The 21,083-nt window shown below is 43.4% G+C and overlaps 1 protein-coding gene across 2 annotated transcripts; it reads left to right on the top strand.

The window, feature by feature from the left end:
• The first annotated feature begins 94 nt into the window (after positions 1-94).
• Positions 95-20,323, top strand: DDX42 (DEAD-box helicase 42). Of its 2 annotated transcripts, XM_064473174.1 has the most exons (18): positions 95-226; positions 2,105-2,341; positions 3,179-3,329; positions 3,941-4,002; positions 5,049-5,085; positions 6,561-6,710; positions 6,994-7,098; positions 7,698-7,817; positions 10,036-10,212; positions 10,795-10,923; positions 11,797-11,896; positions 12,572-12,619; positions 13,169-13,266; positions 14,610-14,886; positions 15,544-15,770; positions 17,077-17,187; positions 17,974-18,075; positions 18,730-20,323. In XM_064473174.1, exons 2-18 carry the CDS (start codon positions 2,121-2,123, stop codon positions 19,453-19,455), a joined length of 2,841 nt encoding a protein of 946 aa, XP_064329244.1. In that variant the 5' UTR covers positions 95-226; positions 2,105-2,120; the 3' UTR covers positions 19,456-20,323. The 2 variants fall into 2 exon arrangements, with proteins under 2 accessions (XP_064329244.1, XP_064329245.1); XM_064473175.1 differs by lacking the exons at positions 95-226; positions 2,105-2,341; positions 3,179-3,329; positions 5,049-5,085.
• Positions 20,324-21,083: the final 760 nt, after the last annotated feature.

The following is a 21,083-nucleotide window of genomic DNA, read 5'->3' as shown; positions in this document are numbered from 1 at the left end:
GGACGCTCACGCCTTGCCCGCTTCCACCGCCCTCCTCTCACGGCTTCACCCGCCGCCAGCGCGCATGCTCGGCCGCAGGCGGGGGAGGAAGGGGCGGGGGACGTGCTGACCTCAACGCGTCACGCACGTACGCAACGTTGGTGCGTCGGTACGTAGGTACGTCGCGTCTCCACCCCCGACCCCGGTAACCGGGGAAGCGGCGGCCGGCGGCTGCGGAGCCCGAGGGGTGAGTGAGGGGGCATGGGGCCGAGCAGGGCGGGACGGGAGGGCGCGGCCGCTCCTCGCTCGCCGGCCAGCGACGCCCCCCGCGGGCGGGAGCTGGCGGGACTGGGGCCTAGCGCGGGCTCGGGCAGCCTCGGCCTGGCCCGCACAAAGGGCCCGCCCCCGCGCCGGGGCCCCGCGGGCGGGAAGGCTGTGAGGGGCCCCGCTGCCGGCCCCGCGCAGGGCCCGGTGTGCCGCGCCCGCTGCTCCGGGGCAGGGGGCTCGCCACCGCCGCTGGTCTCCCTTCCCGCCGTGCCCGGGGAAGGGGCGATCCCGGCGGGCGAGGGGTCCTTCGCCTCTTACGCGGCCGCCAGGAGCGGGAGCAGCTACGGCGTGTTGTTGTTGCCTTTCCCTCCGAGCCAGGGGATGCGTGGAAAGGGTCCGTGCCTTCCCGCTTCTTCCCCCAGAACGGCGTTGGCAGGGAAGCGAAGCCTCGGTGGTTGGCCCCGGGTCTCGCTCTGCGTTTCAGCGCCGTCCTGTAGGAACCCTCTCGGTGTTCGCCCACTGGTGGGCTCCGGGGGCAAACAGACCGAATTTTGTACTTTTGCAGCTGTATGGCAGAATAGAAGAACGATTCTTGTTATTTTCTGGCGTGGTGGGAGGGGAAAAAAAAAAAGTCGGAAGTACAGCAAGGAAGAATCCTTAAAATCAGGTGCAATAACTTAAAAGATTGCCCGCTGTGCTGTCAGCAGCAGCAGGGCAAAGTTACGCGTTTCATCGTTTGTTGTACATTTTGATCTCTTACCTGCCCCGCACCTGGGGGTGTGAAAGCTGCAAGGTGTGTCAGCGTGAGTGAGAGAACAGGACGTGGGAGTCAGCTGCTACCGTGGAGCACTGAACAGCAGAGTTTTCCCCAAACACTCCTAGTGAGCTCTGGTCTAGACTTGAGATTTATTGAGCAAGTCCCAAGCTGGTAAATGTCATCACAGGGAGCAGCAGCGGTATTTGCTGTCAGATTATTTTGAAGTTGTTTCTCTGGCCAGTGAATTCTGATCTCATTGGAGGATTCTCACTGAATGTGAGGATTTGTTTAATAAGACATGTAGCCTTTGGGCCATCTAATTATAATGCTATTGAAAGCAGTGGGTGTCATACTTTTTTTGGCTGCCTTAAAGGTGTGACTTGACTGTGCAGATGAAATAATGAAATTACTTGGAATGGAAGGTGCACGTCATAGTATATCAGTTCAGTCTTCTCTTCGTCTAACTTACAAAACCGAGTTCTGGGCAGGCATGTTATGTGGAGTATTTAAAATGGGGTTTGAAGAATGTAGGTTGGAGAACATATGTATGGCTAAAGATGCTTTCTTAAGCAGAAGGAGGAGTCGACTCTTTGGCAGAAGTGTGCCTTGTCTCGTAACAGAGCGATGTGCTGCTTTTGGCCTGCTTTTCTAGAGATGTCTGGATTGCAGTAGCGTGGTATTTGCAAAGCCATGAAGCACTTGAGGATGGGACTGTATGGACATGCAAAATATGTACTGAGTTGACTTTTCATCTCTTGTTCCTCCTGATGTTCAAAGTTCTGTCCTTGGGTTTGTTTGTCTTAGATTTCAGAACAGACAAGACAGGCAACATCTTAAATATGCTTAAGTAATCGTTGGGGGACCTGGTCTGTAGTGGAAGACAACCTCTTAGTTTTATTCTTTTTTTGAACTGTGGATACAGTCATACAAGAAAAGAACGAACCCCAGTTTTGGGGGAAACAGATCAAACTCCTGTCAGTCACGTTTTCACAAGTCTTTTTATCGTGACTGAAGTAATCCCCTTAGAAGAAAAATTGTGACAATGATATATAACTGCTTAAAGTGGAAAGGGCATTAATTTTTCTTCTGTAATTTTAACAGATATATTGAGGACATCATGAATTGGAATAAAGGTGGACCTGGTACTAAGAGAGGCTTTGGTTTTGGTGGATTTGCCATAACCCCTGGAAAGAAAGAGGAGCCGAAGCTCTCTCAACAGTCTCATAGTGCTTTTGGAACAGCTGGTTCTTCTGCTGCATTTGCGAAATCGGGACCTCCTCAGCTGCCTTCTTTCTACAAAATTGGGTCGAAGCGAGCAAATTTTGATGAAGAGAATGCGTAAGTAGTGTTATTTCTTGTGTTTAGCTAGCTCTAGATTTTAGTGTTTTAAAGTTTCCAAGGTCAGGGGAAGTATATGTGACGTTTATGAGGTTTAGTTATTTAGAAAAGCCTGCTCAAGGATAAGTACGCTAACACTGCATTGTGGTGTAGCAGCACCCCGGTAGCTTTACAGCAACAGTGTCAAGAAAAACTGAGCTAGTCCCCCACTGGATCCCATCCCTGCTCTGCAGCAGACTTTTGATATCACCCATGACCAATTATTTACCCTTTCTCTGGGTGTCAGCCCATCATCTGTAAAATGAGAATAATAATGCATCCTTGCCTTTAAATATAGCTAGAAGACTGTGAGATACTACAGTAGCCCATGGAGAGCTCTCCTCCTCTAGCTTTCCCCTCCCTAAGAACATGTCTCAGCCGAGCCTCAGTCAGCTCAATCATATTCACACCCCGGTGCATTCAGAATTGGAGCCAAGCAGGATATGTTTTGGTCTCTCTTGCACAGGGAAACATTCAGCTCCACGTTTCTTTACTAACCCTTCTGTAGCTGCATTAATGTGTTGAATAGGAGGGAGGTCAGAAAAGCATCCGATATTCACCAGCCAGGGAGAGCCACTCAAGAAGATAAGTTTCCTAATATCTACTTGCCCTACCACCACTTTTAGCTTACAACATGAATAACTGTAAATAAATTAATCTCAACATCTTTTTCCGGTGTACATACTGACTTTTATTATCTATCTCTGCATGGGAAACTTGACTCAACTCAGAAACCATGAAAGAAAGTATGCTGCTGTAGGCTATGTGCTGACTGGGCCGTTGTTCGTTTCTTTTCAGGTACTTTGAGGATGAAGAGGAAGATTCCAGCAATGTCGAATTGCCGTACATTCCCGCAGAGAATTCCCCCACTCGCCAGCAGTTTCATTCCAAATCAGCAGACTCTGACAGCGATGATGATCCTCTGGAAGCATTCATGGCTGAAGTGGAGGCAAGACCCAGCTCGTGAAATGTTTATTAATTTATGTGGCTGTACATCTCTCCAGTCAGGAGCAGCAAATGTCACTCATGGCTTGGGCAGCTGTATTCAGAATGTTACTTACCTTTTGGTTTTTATGTAAGATGCTATGTTAATTAGAATTCAGAGGTGGATTAGATAGGGAGAGGGTGGGTATGATTAACAATAGAGTAATTATTTAACTGTTTTGAGCACGTCAAGGCAATGCAACAACAAGCTTAGTGTGTCTCTGAATATGAAATTAACGTTTTGTGTCGTTTTCACTACCTGAATTGAAATTATTTCTATTTACCATGAACTGTTCCTTAGCTACAGTTCTGTTATTAGCTGGATTCTATCACAGTGTTTTCAGGAGGAATGCGGAGAATGTGTTTTTTCAACAACTTTGCTGCGAAGTTACAGTATATAAATTTCAAAGGTATTAGTAGGAGAATTTATTTAGCATAATAGGATATGGAACAAGAGAAAGTTTATCCCAAAAGTGTTGTCTCTGTGGCATGATGGTCTAGTTATGTAGGAACATTTTTCCCGTCCATGTTTTATCATCTTGGGTTTTTTAACATCATAATTTTATGACCTATTAGGATCAAGCTGCTCGAGACATGAAGAGACTTGAAGATAAAGACAAAGAAAAAAAGAATGTTAAGTAAGTTCTCTTTTATACTTCCCATGCTTGCCTGTGTCTTGTATGGTGCTAAAAGAATTCCAATGCATTTTGCTGATGATGATTGTTCTGTAGACCATATAATATAAACCTAGTAAAGAGCATTAGCCAGCGCATGATATCCCCCATGGGTAAAGTTCTGTGCAGTGAAAATTGAATAATAGGAGGGAAGGATCCATGGCAGCGTCCTACGGTAAAATGCGACAACACTGAGAGTTGTCTCGTGAGAAGCCTTTCTAGGCCACACAGATTGGGGCAGCACATTGTATTGCTACCACCTTCCAGATCAGCCTGAAGAGTTTTTTTTTGTCTGTCCCCATCCTTGCAGCGATCAGGGTGGTTTGGTTTAAAACTGTATTTATGTGAGCAAAACAACTCAGCGCTGCTGTACCTGTAGTACTGGAGATTCTTCCAAACTCGACCTAGGTTTTAAGACATTCCCTGTACTGCTGATATATTAGGTGCTGTGTGACAATTGGGATTTCAAATTTGGGCAATTTGGAGTTTAAAAACAGTTTACATTTTTGCAGCTTATCTATCTGTTTTGACCAAGGAAAATAGTTATGTTGTTAATTCTTGAAATAAATGTCAGATGCATTGGTAGAATTTGCATTGCATGGGGTTGATCAGATTATACGTGGTCCTGAAACAGAACACCGGATCCAAATCACCACCTGGGGAAGTTCTGAACTGGATTTGCACTTCCTGGCTCATATTCCTCTTCAGTTATGGGACTTCCGTAGCATCGAGAGCTTAGACCAGGATGATCTTTGATGTGGCTTCTACTGGGAAGATGGAGTCCTAATCTTTCAGTCTCATTAATAGAAGTAAACAGAAGTCTTTGCAGGGTCGCTGTCATGGTTGGCACCAAATATGAAAACTCCATGGGTTGGGATTATAAATGTTACTGAGTTGTTAGTGTTGTGTCTTCCACAAAATATGGAGCTCAGCACTAATCAAATGAACGTATGGAGCTGAGTATGTGGAACACTTGCAGGGAAGTTTTTTTTCTCCGCTTGTTTTTCCAGGGGTATTCGAGATGACATTGAAGAGGAAGATGACCAAGTGAGTTCCTATGCAGTCTTTCTATTTTCTTTTTTGGTTTTTGTTGGTGTTTTTTTACCTTCCGTCCCCAAATATGTAACTACTAGGTACAAACAACACTCCAGTATCATGCGCAGTATCCGGACAATTCAGCAGGAAGCTGTAGTGGTTACCCTGCTGCCTCTACCCTTCTAGGTGTCTCACTGAAACAAGGAGGAATATTAGGAGACAATTTCATTCTTTTTTACTCCATTTAAGATTTTTTTTCAGTCAATTTGAATTTCAACTTCCTGTACAGGTTTTTCAGTATTTGAGGGTCTCACCAGATTTGAAATTAGTGGAATCAACTATCATGGCACACCAGTGAGAGGCTGTTAAGCTGTGAAGGCTATTTGCAGTGCAATTTCATGTCTGTTAAGGGCAAGAATCAAGCTTTTTGCTCTTTATTTTCAGAGGAGCTCCAGTTCTGATTTAGAATATAAGCATTACTGTAACAGAAACAATAAACAAAGAGGAAGGACTTCATTTCAAAATGTACCTTACTACTAAGGTGTAGTTAGTAACTATTGTGTTACTCAGAGTAATGCAGAGCATGGAAGGGTTGTCTGGCCTCTAGGCCTTTGCTTCCAATTTGGTGAGTGTAGCTGTGCCAAAGTTTGAGCAGAGGTGACTTACACTTGCAGGCAGCTGTTGTGTATTGTATGCATATCTATGTGACTGAGTGAGAGCTGGCCATGCAGTGAGAACTGGCTACGCAGATGAAAAAGCCAGATGAGGATCTACATTTCTTTGTAACTGAACCTTGCTTTAAAAATCTGATCTTAAATATTTGCCTGAAGGTCAGGTGAGACTGGTGTTTTCTCCATGAGAATGTCTTGGTGTGCCAGTGAGATTCTAAGACACGTGCATATTTGTGAGCTGTAAGGATGGCATGTGACAGTGACTTCTAACTTGGGCTTGTCTTGAAGGACTCTTCTGAAATAGTTTCTTTCCCATTTGCTGTTGACTCTTTCAAGGAATAATAGATATATTTTCATTTCTTAGAGTCTAGTGTTAGAGGAAGTGGAGAAAGTATCTTTGGCATAGTGTGTTTAAAAAAAAATTTAAACATCATATGCTTAGTAACATTGTGTTCTTTGTTTAAAAACCTGCAGCACTTGTACTTTGTTCATGTGATTCATAGATTCTTCTATTGTTAAAGCATAACAAGTCTTGGTAGAAGGAGTTGTTAAGCAGATGTGTAAGAGAAGCTTGGTTTTTAAAAGCATTTTGTGGTCTTACTGAAACTATAGTTATTTTCTTCATTTGTACTTACTGTCCTCCTCCTGGACGTAACTGTTGGTATTTATTAGAAGAACCAGTTCTAGTGAACTTTTTTTTTCCCTCAATGGTGGGCGTGAAAGCAAACAGCCACCTAGCACGTACGTCATTTAAACAAATGTAGTAGTATTTTTGCATCCTATTGTATGTGATTTTACCGATATGTTTTGCTGCAGGAAGCTTATTTTCGCTACATGGCTGAAAACCCCACTGCTGGTGTGGTCCAAGAAGAGGAAGAGGATAACCTGGAGTATGATAGTGATGGGAATCCAATTGCACCATCCAAAAAAATCATTGATCCTCTTCCACCTATTGACCATTCGGAGGTAGGAATTTCATTCCATTCTGTTCCATATGCATCATTTTAGAAAGCAGGTGCTAGGAAGTCGATTGAAATAATGGTTCCGTCCCTGTACGTCAATGTTGGCAGTTAATATTTCAGTGCTGTGCCGCTGAGTCATACTAAAGATCCTTCAAATGACGTCATATTAAACTAATGTTCTTGCGGATAATTAAGAACTTTTTCTCAAAAGGACCCTTTCCGTCCAAAACCAAGTGTACAGAGAGATAATCTTGAGTCCTGGACTAACTGAGCAATTACCTTTGCAGATTGAATATCCAGCGTTTGAGAAAAATTTCTACGATGAGCACGAGGAGATCACGAGTCTCACCCCACAGCAAGTGGTGGAGTTACGTCACAAGCTAAATCTTCGCGTAAGCTGGTCACAAAACTATCCTCCTAGGATCTTCCTACTCCCATTTTTTTGGACTGCCGTAGTAGTATTTGTGAAGACTTTTACAGGAAACTCCAGCTTTTGAATACCAAGCCTCTTGGATACCTTCAGTGGCTTTGGTTTAAGGGAGCTTGGTTTTCCTCAGCAGTTCTTGAAAGTCTTCTCTGGACATGTCAAAGTGGGCACCCAAGATTGCCACTTGCGTGGTTGCACTCAAACTAAAGAACTAGGAATTGAAACTGGAAATATTATATGCAAGAATTAGTTCTTTGCCATTTGTGACACATTAGTGTGGTGCCTTTCTAGGAAGGGAATTATCTGGGGAAGAAGGAAACAACTATAGAGGGAGGTGGATATGATGGTTAGTAGCTTATGATGATTGACAATTTATCTGAATTTTTATATCTGAGAGTCCTATTTACACAACACATCTGGAATTTGGCACCTAGTTAAACTTGTGTTTATTCAAAAAATAAAAAGCCATTTTCGGAGATAGAGAGGCACTTTTTCATTTTTGTACAGATTGCTCTTTGTTTTTCTCCTGCTGTTCGTGAACGAAGATATGTTTCTGTTTCTAAGGTCTCCGGTGCTGCTCCTCCGAGGCCTGGCAGTAGTTTTGCTCATTTTGGGTTTGATGAGCAACTTATGCATCAAATTAGGAAATCCGAGTACACCCAGCCCACTCCTATACAATGTCAGGTGAGTGTTGTTACTTCTCTAACATCTGAAAGGAACTGATGGAACGCATGCGAAGGTCCCTAGTCCCTGTGAGGACATACACAATTCTAGTTTCCTATATAGAGCTGTCATGGAGAAGAATAATTTGTATTTTTCTGGCAAAATAGCTTTGATATTTTTTATATAGAAGTTTACCCACTTTTTTTCTTGTTGAATGACCGCTGTAAACGTATTCATATTCTTTTCTTCATTTGTTTCTTGGTGAAGACTAAACAACATGCAAGTGGCATCTCTTGCTTGCAGAAAAATATGCAAGATTTAAAAAATTTTTTTTAGAAATTGTATTAAAAACTACCGTAGCAGTAGCTGAGTAAAGAGCCATACATTGACAACCTTATTCCTTCAAATAACTTATGTCTTGTGACTAGAAGAGGTATGCCACAAGGCATTTTTTTTTTAATTTCTTTTGGCAGTTAGAATAAATGCTCTATGAGCTGAACCATTTTACTGGTCGTTCCTTGGAGAGCTGTGCACGCGGAAGGGATTCTACAGCATGTGTAGATTGATTACCATAAGTAATTAAGGTTATCGTTAATGTGATTATAACCGCACCACTTCAGATTCTATTCTTGAGGTATAAAAAATGACATGGTGCTGTGTCCAAGGGGTGTGTTAGGACCCTAGTTCATACTATCTGTAAAAACCTGTGGTTGAGAGGTCCTTATAGCAACAGCGGGGATGAACTGAGGGCTTCAGCACTCAGAATGGTTACAGAAAAAATAGGCTCAGGGAATTTGTTTTTAGCATTCTTACAGCTGGACAAGATGCATTTGTGGACTTGTAAATATATCCTTGGGATGTTGTACTGTGCCCAGACATGGATTTCATATAGGACTGTCATGGTTTTAGCTGGCACAGAGTTAATTTTCTTCACCGTAGCTGGTGCAGTGCTGTGCTTTGGGCTTAGTATGAAAACAACGTTGATAACACACTGATGGTTTGGTTGTTGCTGGGCAGTGCTTGTACTAGGCAAGGGTTTTTCCAGCTTCCCCTGCTCGGCCGGGGTCACAAGGAGCCGGAGGGGAGGGGGCACAGCCGAGAGAGCGGATTCAAACTGGCCCAAGGGATATTCCGTATCATGTAACGTCATGCCCAGTGTGTTACCTGGGGGGAGCTGGCCGGGGCGGGGAGGCAGCAATCGCGGCTTGGGGACCGGCAGTGTTGGTTGGCGGGTGGTGAGCGGTTGTATCATCTGTGGGTTTGGGTTTTTTTCCTTTTTGCTTTTTATTATCTCATTATTGTTATTGTTATCATAATCATTATTATTATTTTAATTATTAAACCGTTCTTATCTTAACCCACAAGTTCGTGGGGGTTTTTTTGCAACAGTCCTTTTTGGTGCCCAACATGGGGGTTGAACCCATGACCTTGAGATTAAGAAGCCCCCGCCCCAGTCAGCAGCTGAACACCACGCAGCTGCTCGCACACTCCCCCCACCCCTGCGGGACAGGGGAGAGAATCGGAAGAGCAAAAGCCAAAAAAAAAAAACTTGTGGGTTAATATAAGAGCGGTTTAATAATTAAAATAATAATGATCATAATGATTATGATAATAATAACAATAATGATAATATAATAAAACGGAAAAAAAAAAACCAAAACCACAAATGATACGACTGCTCACCACCCACCGACCAACGCTGCCGGTCCCCAAGCCATGATTGCTGCCTCCCCCCCCGGCCAGCTCCCCCCAGGTAACACACTGGGCATGATGTTACATGATACGGAATATCCCTTTGGCCAGTTTGAATCCGCCCTCTCGGCTGTGCCCCCTCCCCTCCCAGCTCCTTGTGCCCCCGGCCGAGCAGGGGAAGCTGGAAAAGCCCTTGCCTCGCACACGCACTGCCCAGCCACAACTAAAACATCGGTGTGTTATCAACGTTGTTTTCATACTAAGCCCAAAGCACGGCACTGCACCAGCTGCAGGGAAGAAAATTAACTCTGTCCAGCTAAAACCATGACAAGGACACCAACAGTCATAACAACATATAATTGCTTCCAGCCCTTAAAACAAACCAATTCAGATCTGAACTTGGCAATAAAACTGTGTAAGCACTGGCGTATGTTGCTGAGTCCTCTGTAATGTGCTTTTCTCTTGTTATCTGAGTTTTCATGTAATATCTAGCACAAGAATATGCTATGGCAGGCATAATGTGGGTTTAGAATCTCCTTACTTTTAGGGTGTTCCAGTTGCACTAAGTGGCAGAGATATGATTGGGATAGCTAAGACTGGAAGCGGGAAGACAGCAGCCTTCATCTGGCCAATGTTGATTCACATCATGGATCAGAAGGAGCTTGAACCAGGGGACGGTCCCATTGCAGTGATCGTATGCCCGACCAGAGAGCTTTGCCAACAGGTAGGTGTAAAGCAAGCACATCTGTGCCTTATAGTGTTCTTAGGGAAGAAGGCAAAATTCTGGGCAGGAATTATCAAAGCACCTCAGTAAACTATTTGAAAAAACTACTCTGTGCATTAGTAGCGTGCCTCCAACGTAAGCCTGCGATTCTCTTACACCTCTTTTTGTTGAAGCATCAGCCCAAATCTGAAATTGTAAATATTTGCACAGTGCATCCCATATTACTTCTAAGTCCTAAGAATACTGTGGATGCATTGCCACAAATGGTATGTGTAAAAGGATAGAGCCTGCAGGTTAAATTGTGGTTGGATGCCTAAATATGTGTCTCAAATTATTGGAAAGGATCCACTAGTACGGAAAGGATCCACTAGTACGGAAAGGATCCACTAGTACGGAAAGGATCCACTAGTACGGAAAGGATCCACTAGTATTGAAGTATTCAGCCCTGAGGATTTCTGAATAATTTCATTAAGTTATTAGCTGAAGAGTGGTTTTCAGGAGCTGGACTATATTTCCAAGACAGGTATATTTTCTCAGATGTGTCTAACATGAACTGTGATGTGCTTTGTTTAAAATCCTCAGATCCATTCTGAATGTAAGCGCTTTGGTAAGGCATATAATCTGCGCTCTGTAGCTGTGTACGGAGGAGGAAGCATGTGGGAGCAAGCCAAAGCCCTCCAGGAGGGGGCAGAGATCGTTGTCTGCACACCAGTAAGTACCTGCATGCGCACAGTACAATTTTTGTGTTGCTTAACGGACGCTGAGGCAGGTTTTTAATATCATTGGCGATGCAGAATTTGTTCTCTGATCGCTGAAATCTAGGTCCTTCACATATTATCAGATGTAGAGAGCAAATATGTTGGGATTATTTGTGTCCCAAGAGAAATTGAAAGAGGTTGGGTAGGATTTCCACCAGAAGGCAAAGTACCGAGCAAGATCTGCTTGAATCAGTGTCAGCTGTGTGCAATACCAGCTTCTGATTGCTGAGCCTTGAACTCATGAAGAAAATTCCCAGAATGTCGTGAAATTGAGTGCTGTCGTACTGAATCAGTGCCTGTGGCAGTAATACCGAAGGGTTGAAGCACTGAATCAGAATGGGTGTTGATGCTGAACCAGTGATTTAAATGAGCACCATTGTCAACTGACTTTTTGCCTATTGCAAAAACTAGTTACGAACTTGCTCAATTTTGCCCAACTAATGGTTGGAGGAAGTTTTATTGTGGCTATTTATTGGGGTACTAGGCAAGAAGCATGAAGAACTCCTGCACCAGCTACTATGGGATTAAATTGCCAGTTCACAATTAAAATTTAATTGTAATGAAGACTAGAGAATTTTAGGATCTCAGCAATGTTAGCCTTGAAAATCCAGTCCTAAAATTCAGCTTGTCAAGTATAGTTGATGAGAGTTCAGGAATCTGTTTCTGTGACTTGAATACTGACACTTACTTTCAGAGTGAAGCCTTGAGTTGTTTTCTGTCCTAAGTCTCTGGTAAGTGAGGATAAAAAGCAGTTAAGTGCTTGAAGTTTGCATATATTAACAGTTTTTTAAATACGCTTTAAAAACTTGGCTTTTTTTTTTAATAGGGTCGTTTAATTGATCATGTGAAAAAGAAAGCTACAAACCTTCAAAGAGTCACTTACCTTGTGTTTGATGAAGCTGACAGAATGTTTGATATGGGTTTTGGTATGTAAACAAAGGTCACTGTTTTGGAAAACAGTGGTGTCTAGTTCCCAGCTTAGTAGGACTGTTTCTAACCCCGGTAGCTTCATATGCTTGAAAATACATTAAGGAAATACTTTTTAGACAAAAGTAAAATTTCAAGGTCTTGTATCTGTTGCTATTAAGAGGTCAGTGAAATCCTGTTGAAGTCCAAAAACCCTGATTTTTATCTTAGAGCTACTGGATAACTTTTGGGCAAGTCACTTCTGTGCTTTGGTTCTGTGTGTACAAACTAGTGGTGCTAAAAGAACTTCTACTTTATTGGAAGAGGTTTGGTCATTCGAATCTGGATTATTTTGAATATATGCTCAAGCATCATGGGACATAGCAAAGATTTGACAGTACTGTAATACCTCAAATGGAGGGAGACACTTGTAAGAGATGCAGTGTATGCACAGACTCAGCTAGGATCTTTGCTTCTGGAACTTTTTGCTGAAGAAACTTCCAGAAGTTTCTTCATACAGCAAAGGAACTTCCACTGTGCAGCAAAGAGCACCTGGCAGTCACGGTATAAACGCTGAGTGAGAGGCACTCCTTCCTCCTGTGGTTATTTGTTAAGCAATGAAGTTTCATTTTGAGATCTTTTAGTAAATAATGAGCATACAGTGTTGATTAGAACATTTTCCCTCTCCTTTTCAGAATATCAGGTCAGATCAATTGCAAGCCATGTACGTCCTGACAGACAGAGTAAGTATAAGCTTGTTTCAAGCTAAACTGAGAGTCGAAGGAGGCCATATGGTGGGCTACCAGTTAGAATCTGGAACAGAGCTTGGGTTTCCTGTTCATGACACAGCCACGCGATGAGGCTGTTGCGAGATTCCACTGGTGTTAGTTCTCAGCGTGGGCTGTTGGGAGGGAGCACTTGTGAGTATGGTTAAATAGCTACACTTGGTCATCAGTCTGTAATCCGTCCACAGACTTTACCCAGGGAAGAGATGCTTAGCTGAATTAATATTAGTATGTATGCTTTGAGATCCTGTGTTCTAAGCTGCCATGAAGGAAGGTTCACGGCAGTGCCATTTATTATCCCTCTCTTGTTTCAGATGTCATGAAATGTGTGTTTCCACTTTGAGGTATTCTAATAGCATGACTGATAACTTTTATTAGCACCAGTAAAACAGACTAGCTTCAGGTCACTGGCATCTAGTACCGTTGCACAGGTCCTCATTCACAAGATCTGTGCAGCGTTAAAGAAAATGTATTTTTCAAGGAGTTCAAATACTGTTTTTCTTTTAGCCCTCTTGTTCAGTGCCACTTTCCGCAAGAAGATTGAGAAATTGGCTCGAGATATTCTGATCGACCCAATTCGAGTTGTGCAGGGAGACATTGGAGAGGTAATTCCACGTTAGTTCTGCAGCAGTCGGAGAAATGAACCATTCTCCATCTGTTGTCTGAAATTTATGTTAAACTGCAGTAGCCATCATTTATATCGAAGAGTAAATACTTTGTGCTTAACAAAAAATAGTAAGGTTTTGGGTTTGTTCTGTTTTTTAATTTTATTGAGCTTTCTTTCTGCCAACAAATATTCTTGTAGTGATGGGAGGTTTCACCAAGGAGAGAAGCAACATTAATGCAGTGATTGATTTTTTGTTTTTTTTTTTTAATTATTAGGCTGAATCAGTGTTTTGTCTCAAAACTATAAATAAATTACAATTTGGCAACAAAGGATTTGAAACTTAGACTGTAATGTCTTTCAGCTGGTTTATGTGGGAACGTTGATTCTATACTTGACTGTAGCAGCTGAACAATGAGCAGACCAGGGATTTGGTAATAAGTCGATGAAGTGGGCAGGTTACGCTTGCTGTGAAGAAACTTTGCTTATAATGTATGAAAGCCATTGAGAAGTTTCACAAGATGCCTTCAGAACATTCTTTTAATGAGTTTTATGCATTTTTAAATTTTTTTTTTCTGTCAGGAACGTGACGTACCCCTTTTTAACAAAACATTAACGGCTACCTGAAGCCCATTCTTTGTAGGAAGTGTTTTTCCTAACCATTTCCATTGTTGCTTAAGAAGCAGCTTTCCTGGGTCAATCACATGGTTTCTTTTCTTTCATCTAAATTATTACTCTATTACGAGAGCATCGTCCTTGAAATCATTAATATTTAAATGCGTAAGAACTACATCTTCCAGAGAAACTTCCAGAGAGTGCTGTGTGCTCCACTGCGCTTTCATTGCTTGCAATGTGGAGTGTGTAGGGAGTCTGCCTATACCTCCCCTCTTCCTGACTCCAAGGGTACGTCACAGCGCACAGGGGTACGTTCTCACCTGCCTATGAACAGTTTTACTGATGAGCATCCTCCCTGTCTCAGACCCTGCTCTTGCACAGTCTATTTTAGGAGTTAATAGCATCTGTGGTAAGAGCATCTAAATTGCAAGTACCGACATTTAGATCAGTAGGGTGCTAAACTGCATCATGTCAAAGACTGAGCTTTGCCTCTCTCAGGTTTAACAAAGAGGAGCTCATTTAACCCCTGCCTTTTCTGCACTGTGAAAATGAAGTGGTCAGCAATTAGAAAAGAGCTGAAACCTCTTAAAGGAGAATTTTGGTCCCCTGCTTCTCCACTTTTTATTCTCACACTTAGTTTAAATTCCTGGTTTTGTTCTGCCGTCTGTGTTTGTTTGCCATACTGTCCTGTCTATCCTGCATTATTGCTTGTCTCATTTCTTCCCTTAGGCGAATGAAGATGTTACTCAAATTGTGGAGATTTTCCCCTCTGGCCCTAGCAAATGGAACTGGCTGACTCGACGCCTCGTGGAGTTCACATCTTCTGGGAGCGTTCTCCTGTTTGTCACCAAGAAGGCAAACGCAGAAGAGCTGGCCAATAACCTTAAGCAGGAGGATCATAATCTGGGGCTGCTTCATGGTGACATGGACCAGAGTGAGAGGAATAAAGTCATTTCAGAATTTAAGAAAAAAGGCATCCCGATACTGGTAGCTACCGATGTGGCAGGTATGTGACCTTCTAAGAAACAGCAGCTCATAGAAGTTGTGGGTATCAGCAGAAAGGCTGACACCTATCAGTGAAAGGCAACAAGGTTGGCTTCTGCGCCTGCCGGGCACTGTGTTCCAGATGTTTTTTCAGAAGTACACAGTGTTAGCAAGGGGTTTTATTTTTAAAGTCTCCTAATGTTGTTTAAGTTACAATGTGACATATTTTTTATATATAGAAATAAGCTGTTTCTTAAGGAAGCAGTTATTTGTTAATCAGCTGACGCATTATACATGCTTAAATGAAGAGGAAATGGGCACACTCGAAGCCTTCTCTAGAACAGCTTTTGTACCCAGACGTTCAGCTGAACAAAGAGTGAATTTTAGTGTCCTTTAATAAAGCCCTCTCTCTTCCTTGGAATAACAGTCGTTCAAAGAGATCTTTCCAGTCTCCAATCCTGTGAACTTGGGGAACTCACACTACTCTTGGAGAAGATATTGCTACACTTAAGATAACAAAGAGTTTTAGCCTGTGAAGGGTGTCTTAACTGGGGTACATTCCTGTGGAAGCTCCTCTAGTGTGCTGGAACACAATGAAGCGATAATGCACGTGTGAATAGGATTGCTTTGAGTTCATTCAGGATTATCACGCTTACCGCTATATTGTTCTTTATTCCAGCTCGTGGGTTAGATATTCCTTCCATTAAGACTGTGATCAATTATGACGTGGCTCGGGACATAGATACGCACACCCATAGAATTGGCCGTACTGGCAGAGCGGGCGAGAAGGGAGTTGCCTACACCCTGCTGACTCCCAAAGACAGTAACTTTGCCGGTGATCTTGTCAGAAATCTGGAAGGCGCTAATCAACATGTTTCCAAAGAGCTGTTGGATCTAGCAATGCAGGTACGAACAAGCAAAACTCCTTGAGTAGAGGAAAGTTCTCTCCATGATTATCGCAAAATCAGGAGCTCAGGAACTTTGTTTCTGGCTCCATCATGTGTTCACAGCGACCTTTTGGCAACCTATACTGTTTTTAAGTAGGCTTTCTAGTGTTTCTAATGAAAGAATCCATGAAGACATGAAGATTTTGGAATGAAGTGTGTAATCTATTTTGGGGTCAGGCAGTGCCTAGGAAATTAGGAGCTGTAATCTGGAGGATGCCAGCAGAGCACTCCAGCTCCAGTATCTCGTTACAATCAGATTTTCAATATGCATTTGTGGCAGGCACCTGGGAAATGGAGCTTAGTTGAAAGCTACTAGAAAATAATTACAGGGACATTCACTCTGTGAAATGGTTGTTGCTTGATCATTATACCTGCTTGGCAGCGCTGTCTGGCAGGCTTGCTATATATAGGTATGACGGATAGCTGAAGTAATTGTGCTTGCACCACTGTACTCGTCAGCTCTTTAAGTTCTTGTCTTTTGCTGCCCGTGTAGCCACAAGAGAGCAAAGGCTTTTTGGTAATTCCCAAATTCAGAGATGGATTAGCATGCTTGTGGCTTCATTGGCAAGCAGCTTGGGCACTAGCTGCTGGAAATAAATACTTTTTTCCGAGGTGCAGAGGCAGCATTTTCAGGAGAGACAGAATTTGTGAGGCAGAGCTCCACAGGCTGCCTTTGAGAGGCGAGTAGAGAAGCTAAATGGCTTGCCTTACTAGCTTCGTCAGGTTTGAAGAAACTATAGGCCATAAAAAGAGGTGCAGCCAACCATTATTTAAAAACCTGGTAACAGGAGGAGGTTTGGTTGGACTGCCCTTTCCAGGCCACTGCTTGTTGCAGGAAGTTTTGCTGTGACAGAACCTCACTTCTCCTTAGCTGGGCAGTGGGCTAAATCAATAAAACCCAAGTACGAGCAAATACAGAGCTCCCAAGTGAATGGCATTAGAGATTGCACTTATTCCTGGGTTTATTAGAATGCAAACCCCCAAAAATTTAACATGGATGAAAGTTCAGGACAAAAAATTCATAAAAAGCATTTGTAACAAAAAGCTTCAGACCCACGTGACAGGACTGTCTACAGCTTAGTTTCAAAACGCTGTAGTCTGTCACGTTCCATCCCTTTGCAACAGCTGTATTGTTGAATGGGAAACAGTGATTTTGTATTTTTCCTTTGAAATGCTCAAAATCCTTCTTTTCTGAGCCGCATTACATGCATTTATGAAGCTCCTTATTCCCTGTGTTGAGACGCATTTGTCCTTCTTTCGTACAGAATCCATGGTTCCGGAAATCACGTTTCAAAGGAGGAAAAGGCAAGAAGCTGAATATTGGTGGAGGTGGCTTAGGGTACCGTGAACGTCCTGGTCTGGGATCAGAAAATTCTGTGAGTAGACGTTGTTTACAGATCCTTGGAACTTTTAAACTTAGTATTGAATACTCTTCAATTTAAAAAAATCTTCTTAGTACTGGAGTATAGCCCCTACTTTCAAAGGTTTTCACAGCTCATAGTCTTTCAGGGTTAGTATCAGAAATATCTCAAGTGAAACTGTCTGGTGCTGTTATCCTCTTGTCAAGAGCTGCCCTCTTTAGGGCCAGAGTGATCCAGAAGGTTTGCAGATTCTTCCCAAAATAGACTGTCAATGCAAAATAAAAGCTAATGCATTACTTGAAAAGCCATTTCCAGGCTGATTCTTGGCAGCAAAAAATATTTCAGCACTGAGAACACTTACTAAGGTAAGTCCATGCTAGAAAAACAGCTCATTGCCAGTATGTCTGGGGACAGAGTTTAACTGTAGACATGTTGAAAACACATCATGTTCAGCATCTTTCCAAAAGTCACAGCTGGAGTCTTGTTCACGCTTTGTCTTAGCTACAACCTCTGTCAAAATCGCCATTTGACTGTGTTTTGCTTTTGCTTGTACTGTAAGGAGCTGGGAAATGCGCTTATACTGTTGACTCATGAGTCATTAAGCCTTACTGCATCTTTACTTTTCTGTCGTCCTCAAGGTCACGGGGCAAACTGTTCTGCTGCTCAGTGCTCCCCAGAAGTTTGTCATCCTAGGTAGCTGTATTTCCTGAGTGCAGGGTCAAGATAGATTTGGAGAACAGTTGAATTGGAAGTGTCTGTGTTGGATAAATCTCTCCAGTTGTCCTTTGTCTTTTTGCATAGGACCGTGGAAACAACAACAGCGTGATGAGTAACTATGAGGCATACAAGCCATCCACAGGGGCAATGGGAGACAGGCTTACGGCAATGAAAGCAGCTTTTCAGGTTGGTTTGATCACTTGTACACCAAGTTCTAACTCAAGAGGAAAAGGACATAACATGGAAAAATTTTACTACTTATTATTCAACACCATTTTTTTTCCTCCCCTGCAAATGCAGAAACGCTGTTGACTTCAGGGAGGTTGAGTCTGGTAGTTGTGGCCGTGTCTCAGCCGCTTGGAGCGCACACTCAGCATTGCAGTCCCGAGGGGAGGAATTAGTATGCAGGCTGGGCTGAACCCGTTTGCCCAAAGTTCATTTGCCAGACTTTGTTTCCTGCTCCCTATTTGCTCTCTTTCCCTTCTGGATTCTGCTCCTAGGCTTGATCCTATTTAGGTTGCTTAGCACCTATAGTGTAATTGCAATCAAAAGAAACGGGGAATGGAGAAACCCATTCTCTTCAGTGTAAAAAATTAACGCCACAATACAGGAGTTCCCTTGTTTCTGTGGTCTGGGAGCAAATGGCCGTTACTAATTCTGTGTTTGTAAGCACAGCAGGAACGTAAACACTCCAAGACTGACTTTTTATAGGAACTCTTTTTCCTAGGGGCTCCCCAGAACTCAAGACAGGCTTGTGTACGCATGATGACTGCGTGTTTTGTGGTGCAGCGTAGAGGCAAACATGCTCTCTTTTTTTTTCTTTCTGTCTCTTTCTGGCAGTCCCAGTATAAGAGCCACTTTGTTGCTGCAAGCTTGAATAATCAAAAGACTGGTAGCTCCGCTGCTGGTGCCAGTGGCTGGACCAGCGCTGGGAGCTTGAACTCAGTACCGACAAGTTCAGCACAGCAAAATGCTGCAAATCCTGACAGCCCGATCGCAGCCACCGCAGCAGCGAAGGGTGTTCCAGGTTTCACCAGCACGGGGAATTTGAGTAGCGTTCCCACCTTTCCAAGTGTCGGAGTACAGGGCTTCAACAACACAAATGCCAGCGCCAACAATCGAGAAGGCATTGGCGGCGGCGGCACTGGCGTTGCTACTGCTGGCGGTGGTGGTGGCGGCGGTGGCGGCGGCGGTGGCGGCATTGTCAGAGAACGATACAACGACAACCGGAACAGTCGCCACAATGAGGTCCCGCGCCGCGGAGAGGGCGGTGGTCGCTACAACGATGTGCAGCGCCATGGGGAAGGAGGCGGTCGCCACAGTGACGCTTACCGCCACGGAGAGGGCCGACACGGTGACAACCATCGCCACAGTGAAAGCCGGCACTTCGCTGATGTGGGCAGTGGCAATCGCAATAATGGTGATAGCAGGAATAGCAACGAAGGTAGGAACAACGAGAACAGGAATGGTGAGAACAGGAAGGATGCCAACAGCCGAGACAACAAGACAGATGGTTTTGCTGTCCCAGAGCCCCCAAAACGTAAGAAGAGCCGGTGGGACAGCTAAAAGCTGGGGTTTCGCAGCCTGGAATCTCTGCAGGTAGTGTTGTCTTTTTCCAGAGGATTTCTTGGGGTTTTTGGTAACTGGTTGTTGAGCAGCTGGAGGAGGAGAAGGAAACCATGAAAACTCCCTGTGCAAGTCTGGGCCGGTACATCTGCGGACAGATTCACTCTAATGATGTGTACACACAGTGCTTAGTCAAAGAGAAATCATTTTGATAAAGCTCCCTGGGTTCTGCTTTTAAACATTCAGTGCTCAAGTGACTCTCTGCTGGATTTAAACAGATCTTCTTGACAAGAAAGGTGTTTCGCGTCCTTGGAACGTTAAGAAACTGTTGTCCATAGAAGTATAAAGTAGTCTTTTCTTAACCAGCGTTCACGTTTAAAAAACCAGTCCATCTAGAGATGCTCAGGACCCACCTGTTAAACATTAATCTTTCAGCAGTTTGTTCAGTATGGTGAGTTCTTCCCCAGTCTCTTCACATATTCTCTTATCCCCACATAATTTGGCCTCCAGGTTTCCCCTTCCATCTCTCCCCATCAACTAATTTTGCTGAAGGTGGGATGAAGCAAGTTGATTTTTTTCCTTCTTTTTTTTTTTTAATTTTTTAATGAAGCTGTTCAAGGGATCCTTCTCCAGCCCAGCTAACCACAAAATCACAGGTAGTGTAGGACGGACTCCCTGGCTTGTTTGTGGTCAGTACATCAATCCCATTGCCCAGGTATTTTTTAAAGAACCTCTTCTTTCCTAATAACCTTTGTTTTGGTGGAAGCCTGCATAGCAAACTTGCCTCTCTGCTGTGCCTATGCACCCTCTGTTATGAGAGGGTTGAGTGCTTTCTTCAAATTAAAAACAAAAAAGGGAAAAAAAAAAAGTAGATATACCAAAACAATCAAATGCCGGTGTCCCCCATGACACGTAGCTAAACAAAGAGGCTTCATTCAGAAATTCAGGGACCTGCTGCTCAGAAGCCTTTAGGGAGAACCTGAAAAGCGGTTGGTGAAGTGGAACAGCTCAAATATCGCCCCATATTGGACACATGTAGTTAAAACTGTAAAATCTTGCTTGACCATTTTTAACTCATCGTGTGTATTATCCGTTTTTTAACTTTTTTTTTTTTTTTTTTGCACCACAAAGGTAAGGAAGAACTTTTGTTGAAACATGTCAGCACCCACCTCTGTCTTGTTTCTACTGAAAGAAGTATCAGAAACTGTCAGGTTTTTGTGACATTGTGATGTTTTCTTTATCAGCTGTGCATTTACTTTCTGCTTGCTCTAGTAAATGTTTTATTACTGGGACAAAAACATCTAGCATGTGCTTTTTATTCTCCACTTCTTCCTTTGGCTGATCTGGCATTTGGATGGAGGTTTGACCGGCTGGAGGTTTGACTGCATCCCTTTCCTGCACCAGCAGTTGTATGGATGTAGTTTTAAAAGACTTGCTGTGTTTTTCCTCAGTATCTTTCACCTCAAACTTGTTTTGCAAATCCTATTTTAGCTTGAAAGCCTCCCGGGGAAAAGCTTTTTCTCCATTTTTCAAGGGGAAGGTTACAGCCCAGGGCACGTTGCTCATCCCAGCCTTTCATGGTGTTATTGGTAGAGCTGGGAAGAGACCTCCGCAACAGCCTTGTGACC

This window comes from Phalacrocorax carbo, chromosome 25, assembly GCF_963921805.1.
Source record: "Phalacrocorax carbo chromosome 25, bPhaCar2.1, whole genome shotgun sequence".
NCBI classification, from domain to species: domain Eukaryota; kingdom Metazoa; phylum Chordata; class Aves; order Suliformes; family Phalacrocoracidae; genus Phalacrocorax; species Phalacrocorax carbo.
The sequence above is the reverse complement of the archived record's forward strand: the minus strand, read 5'-3'. Positions and strand labels throughout refer to the sequence as shown.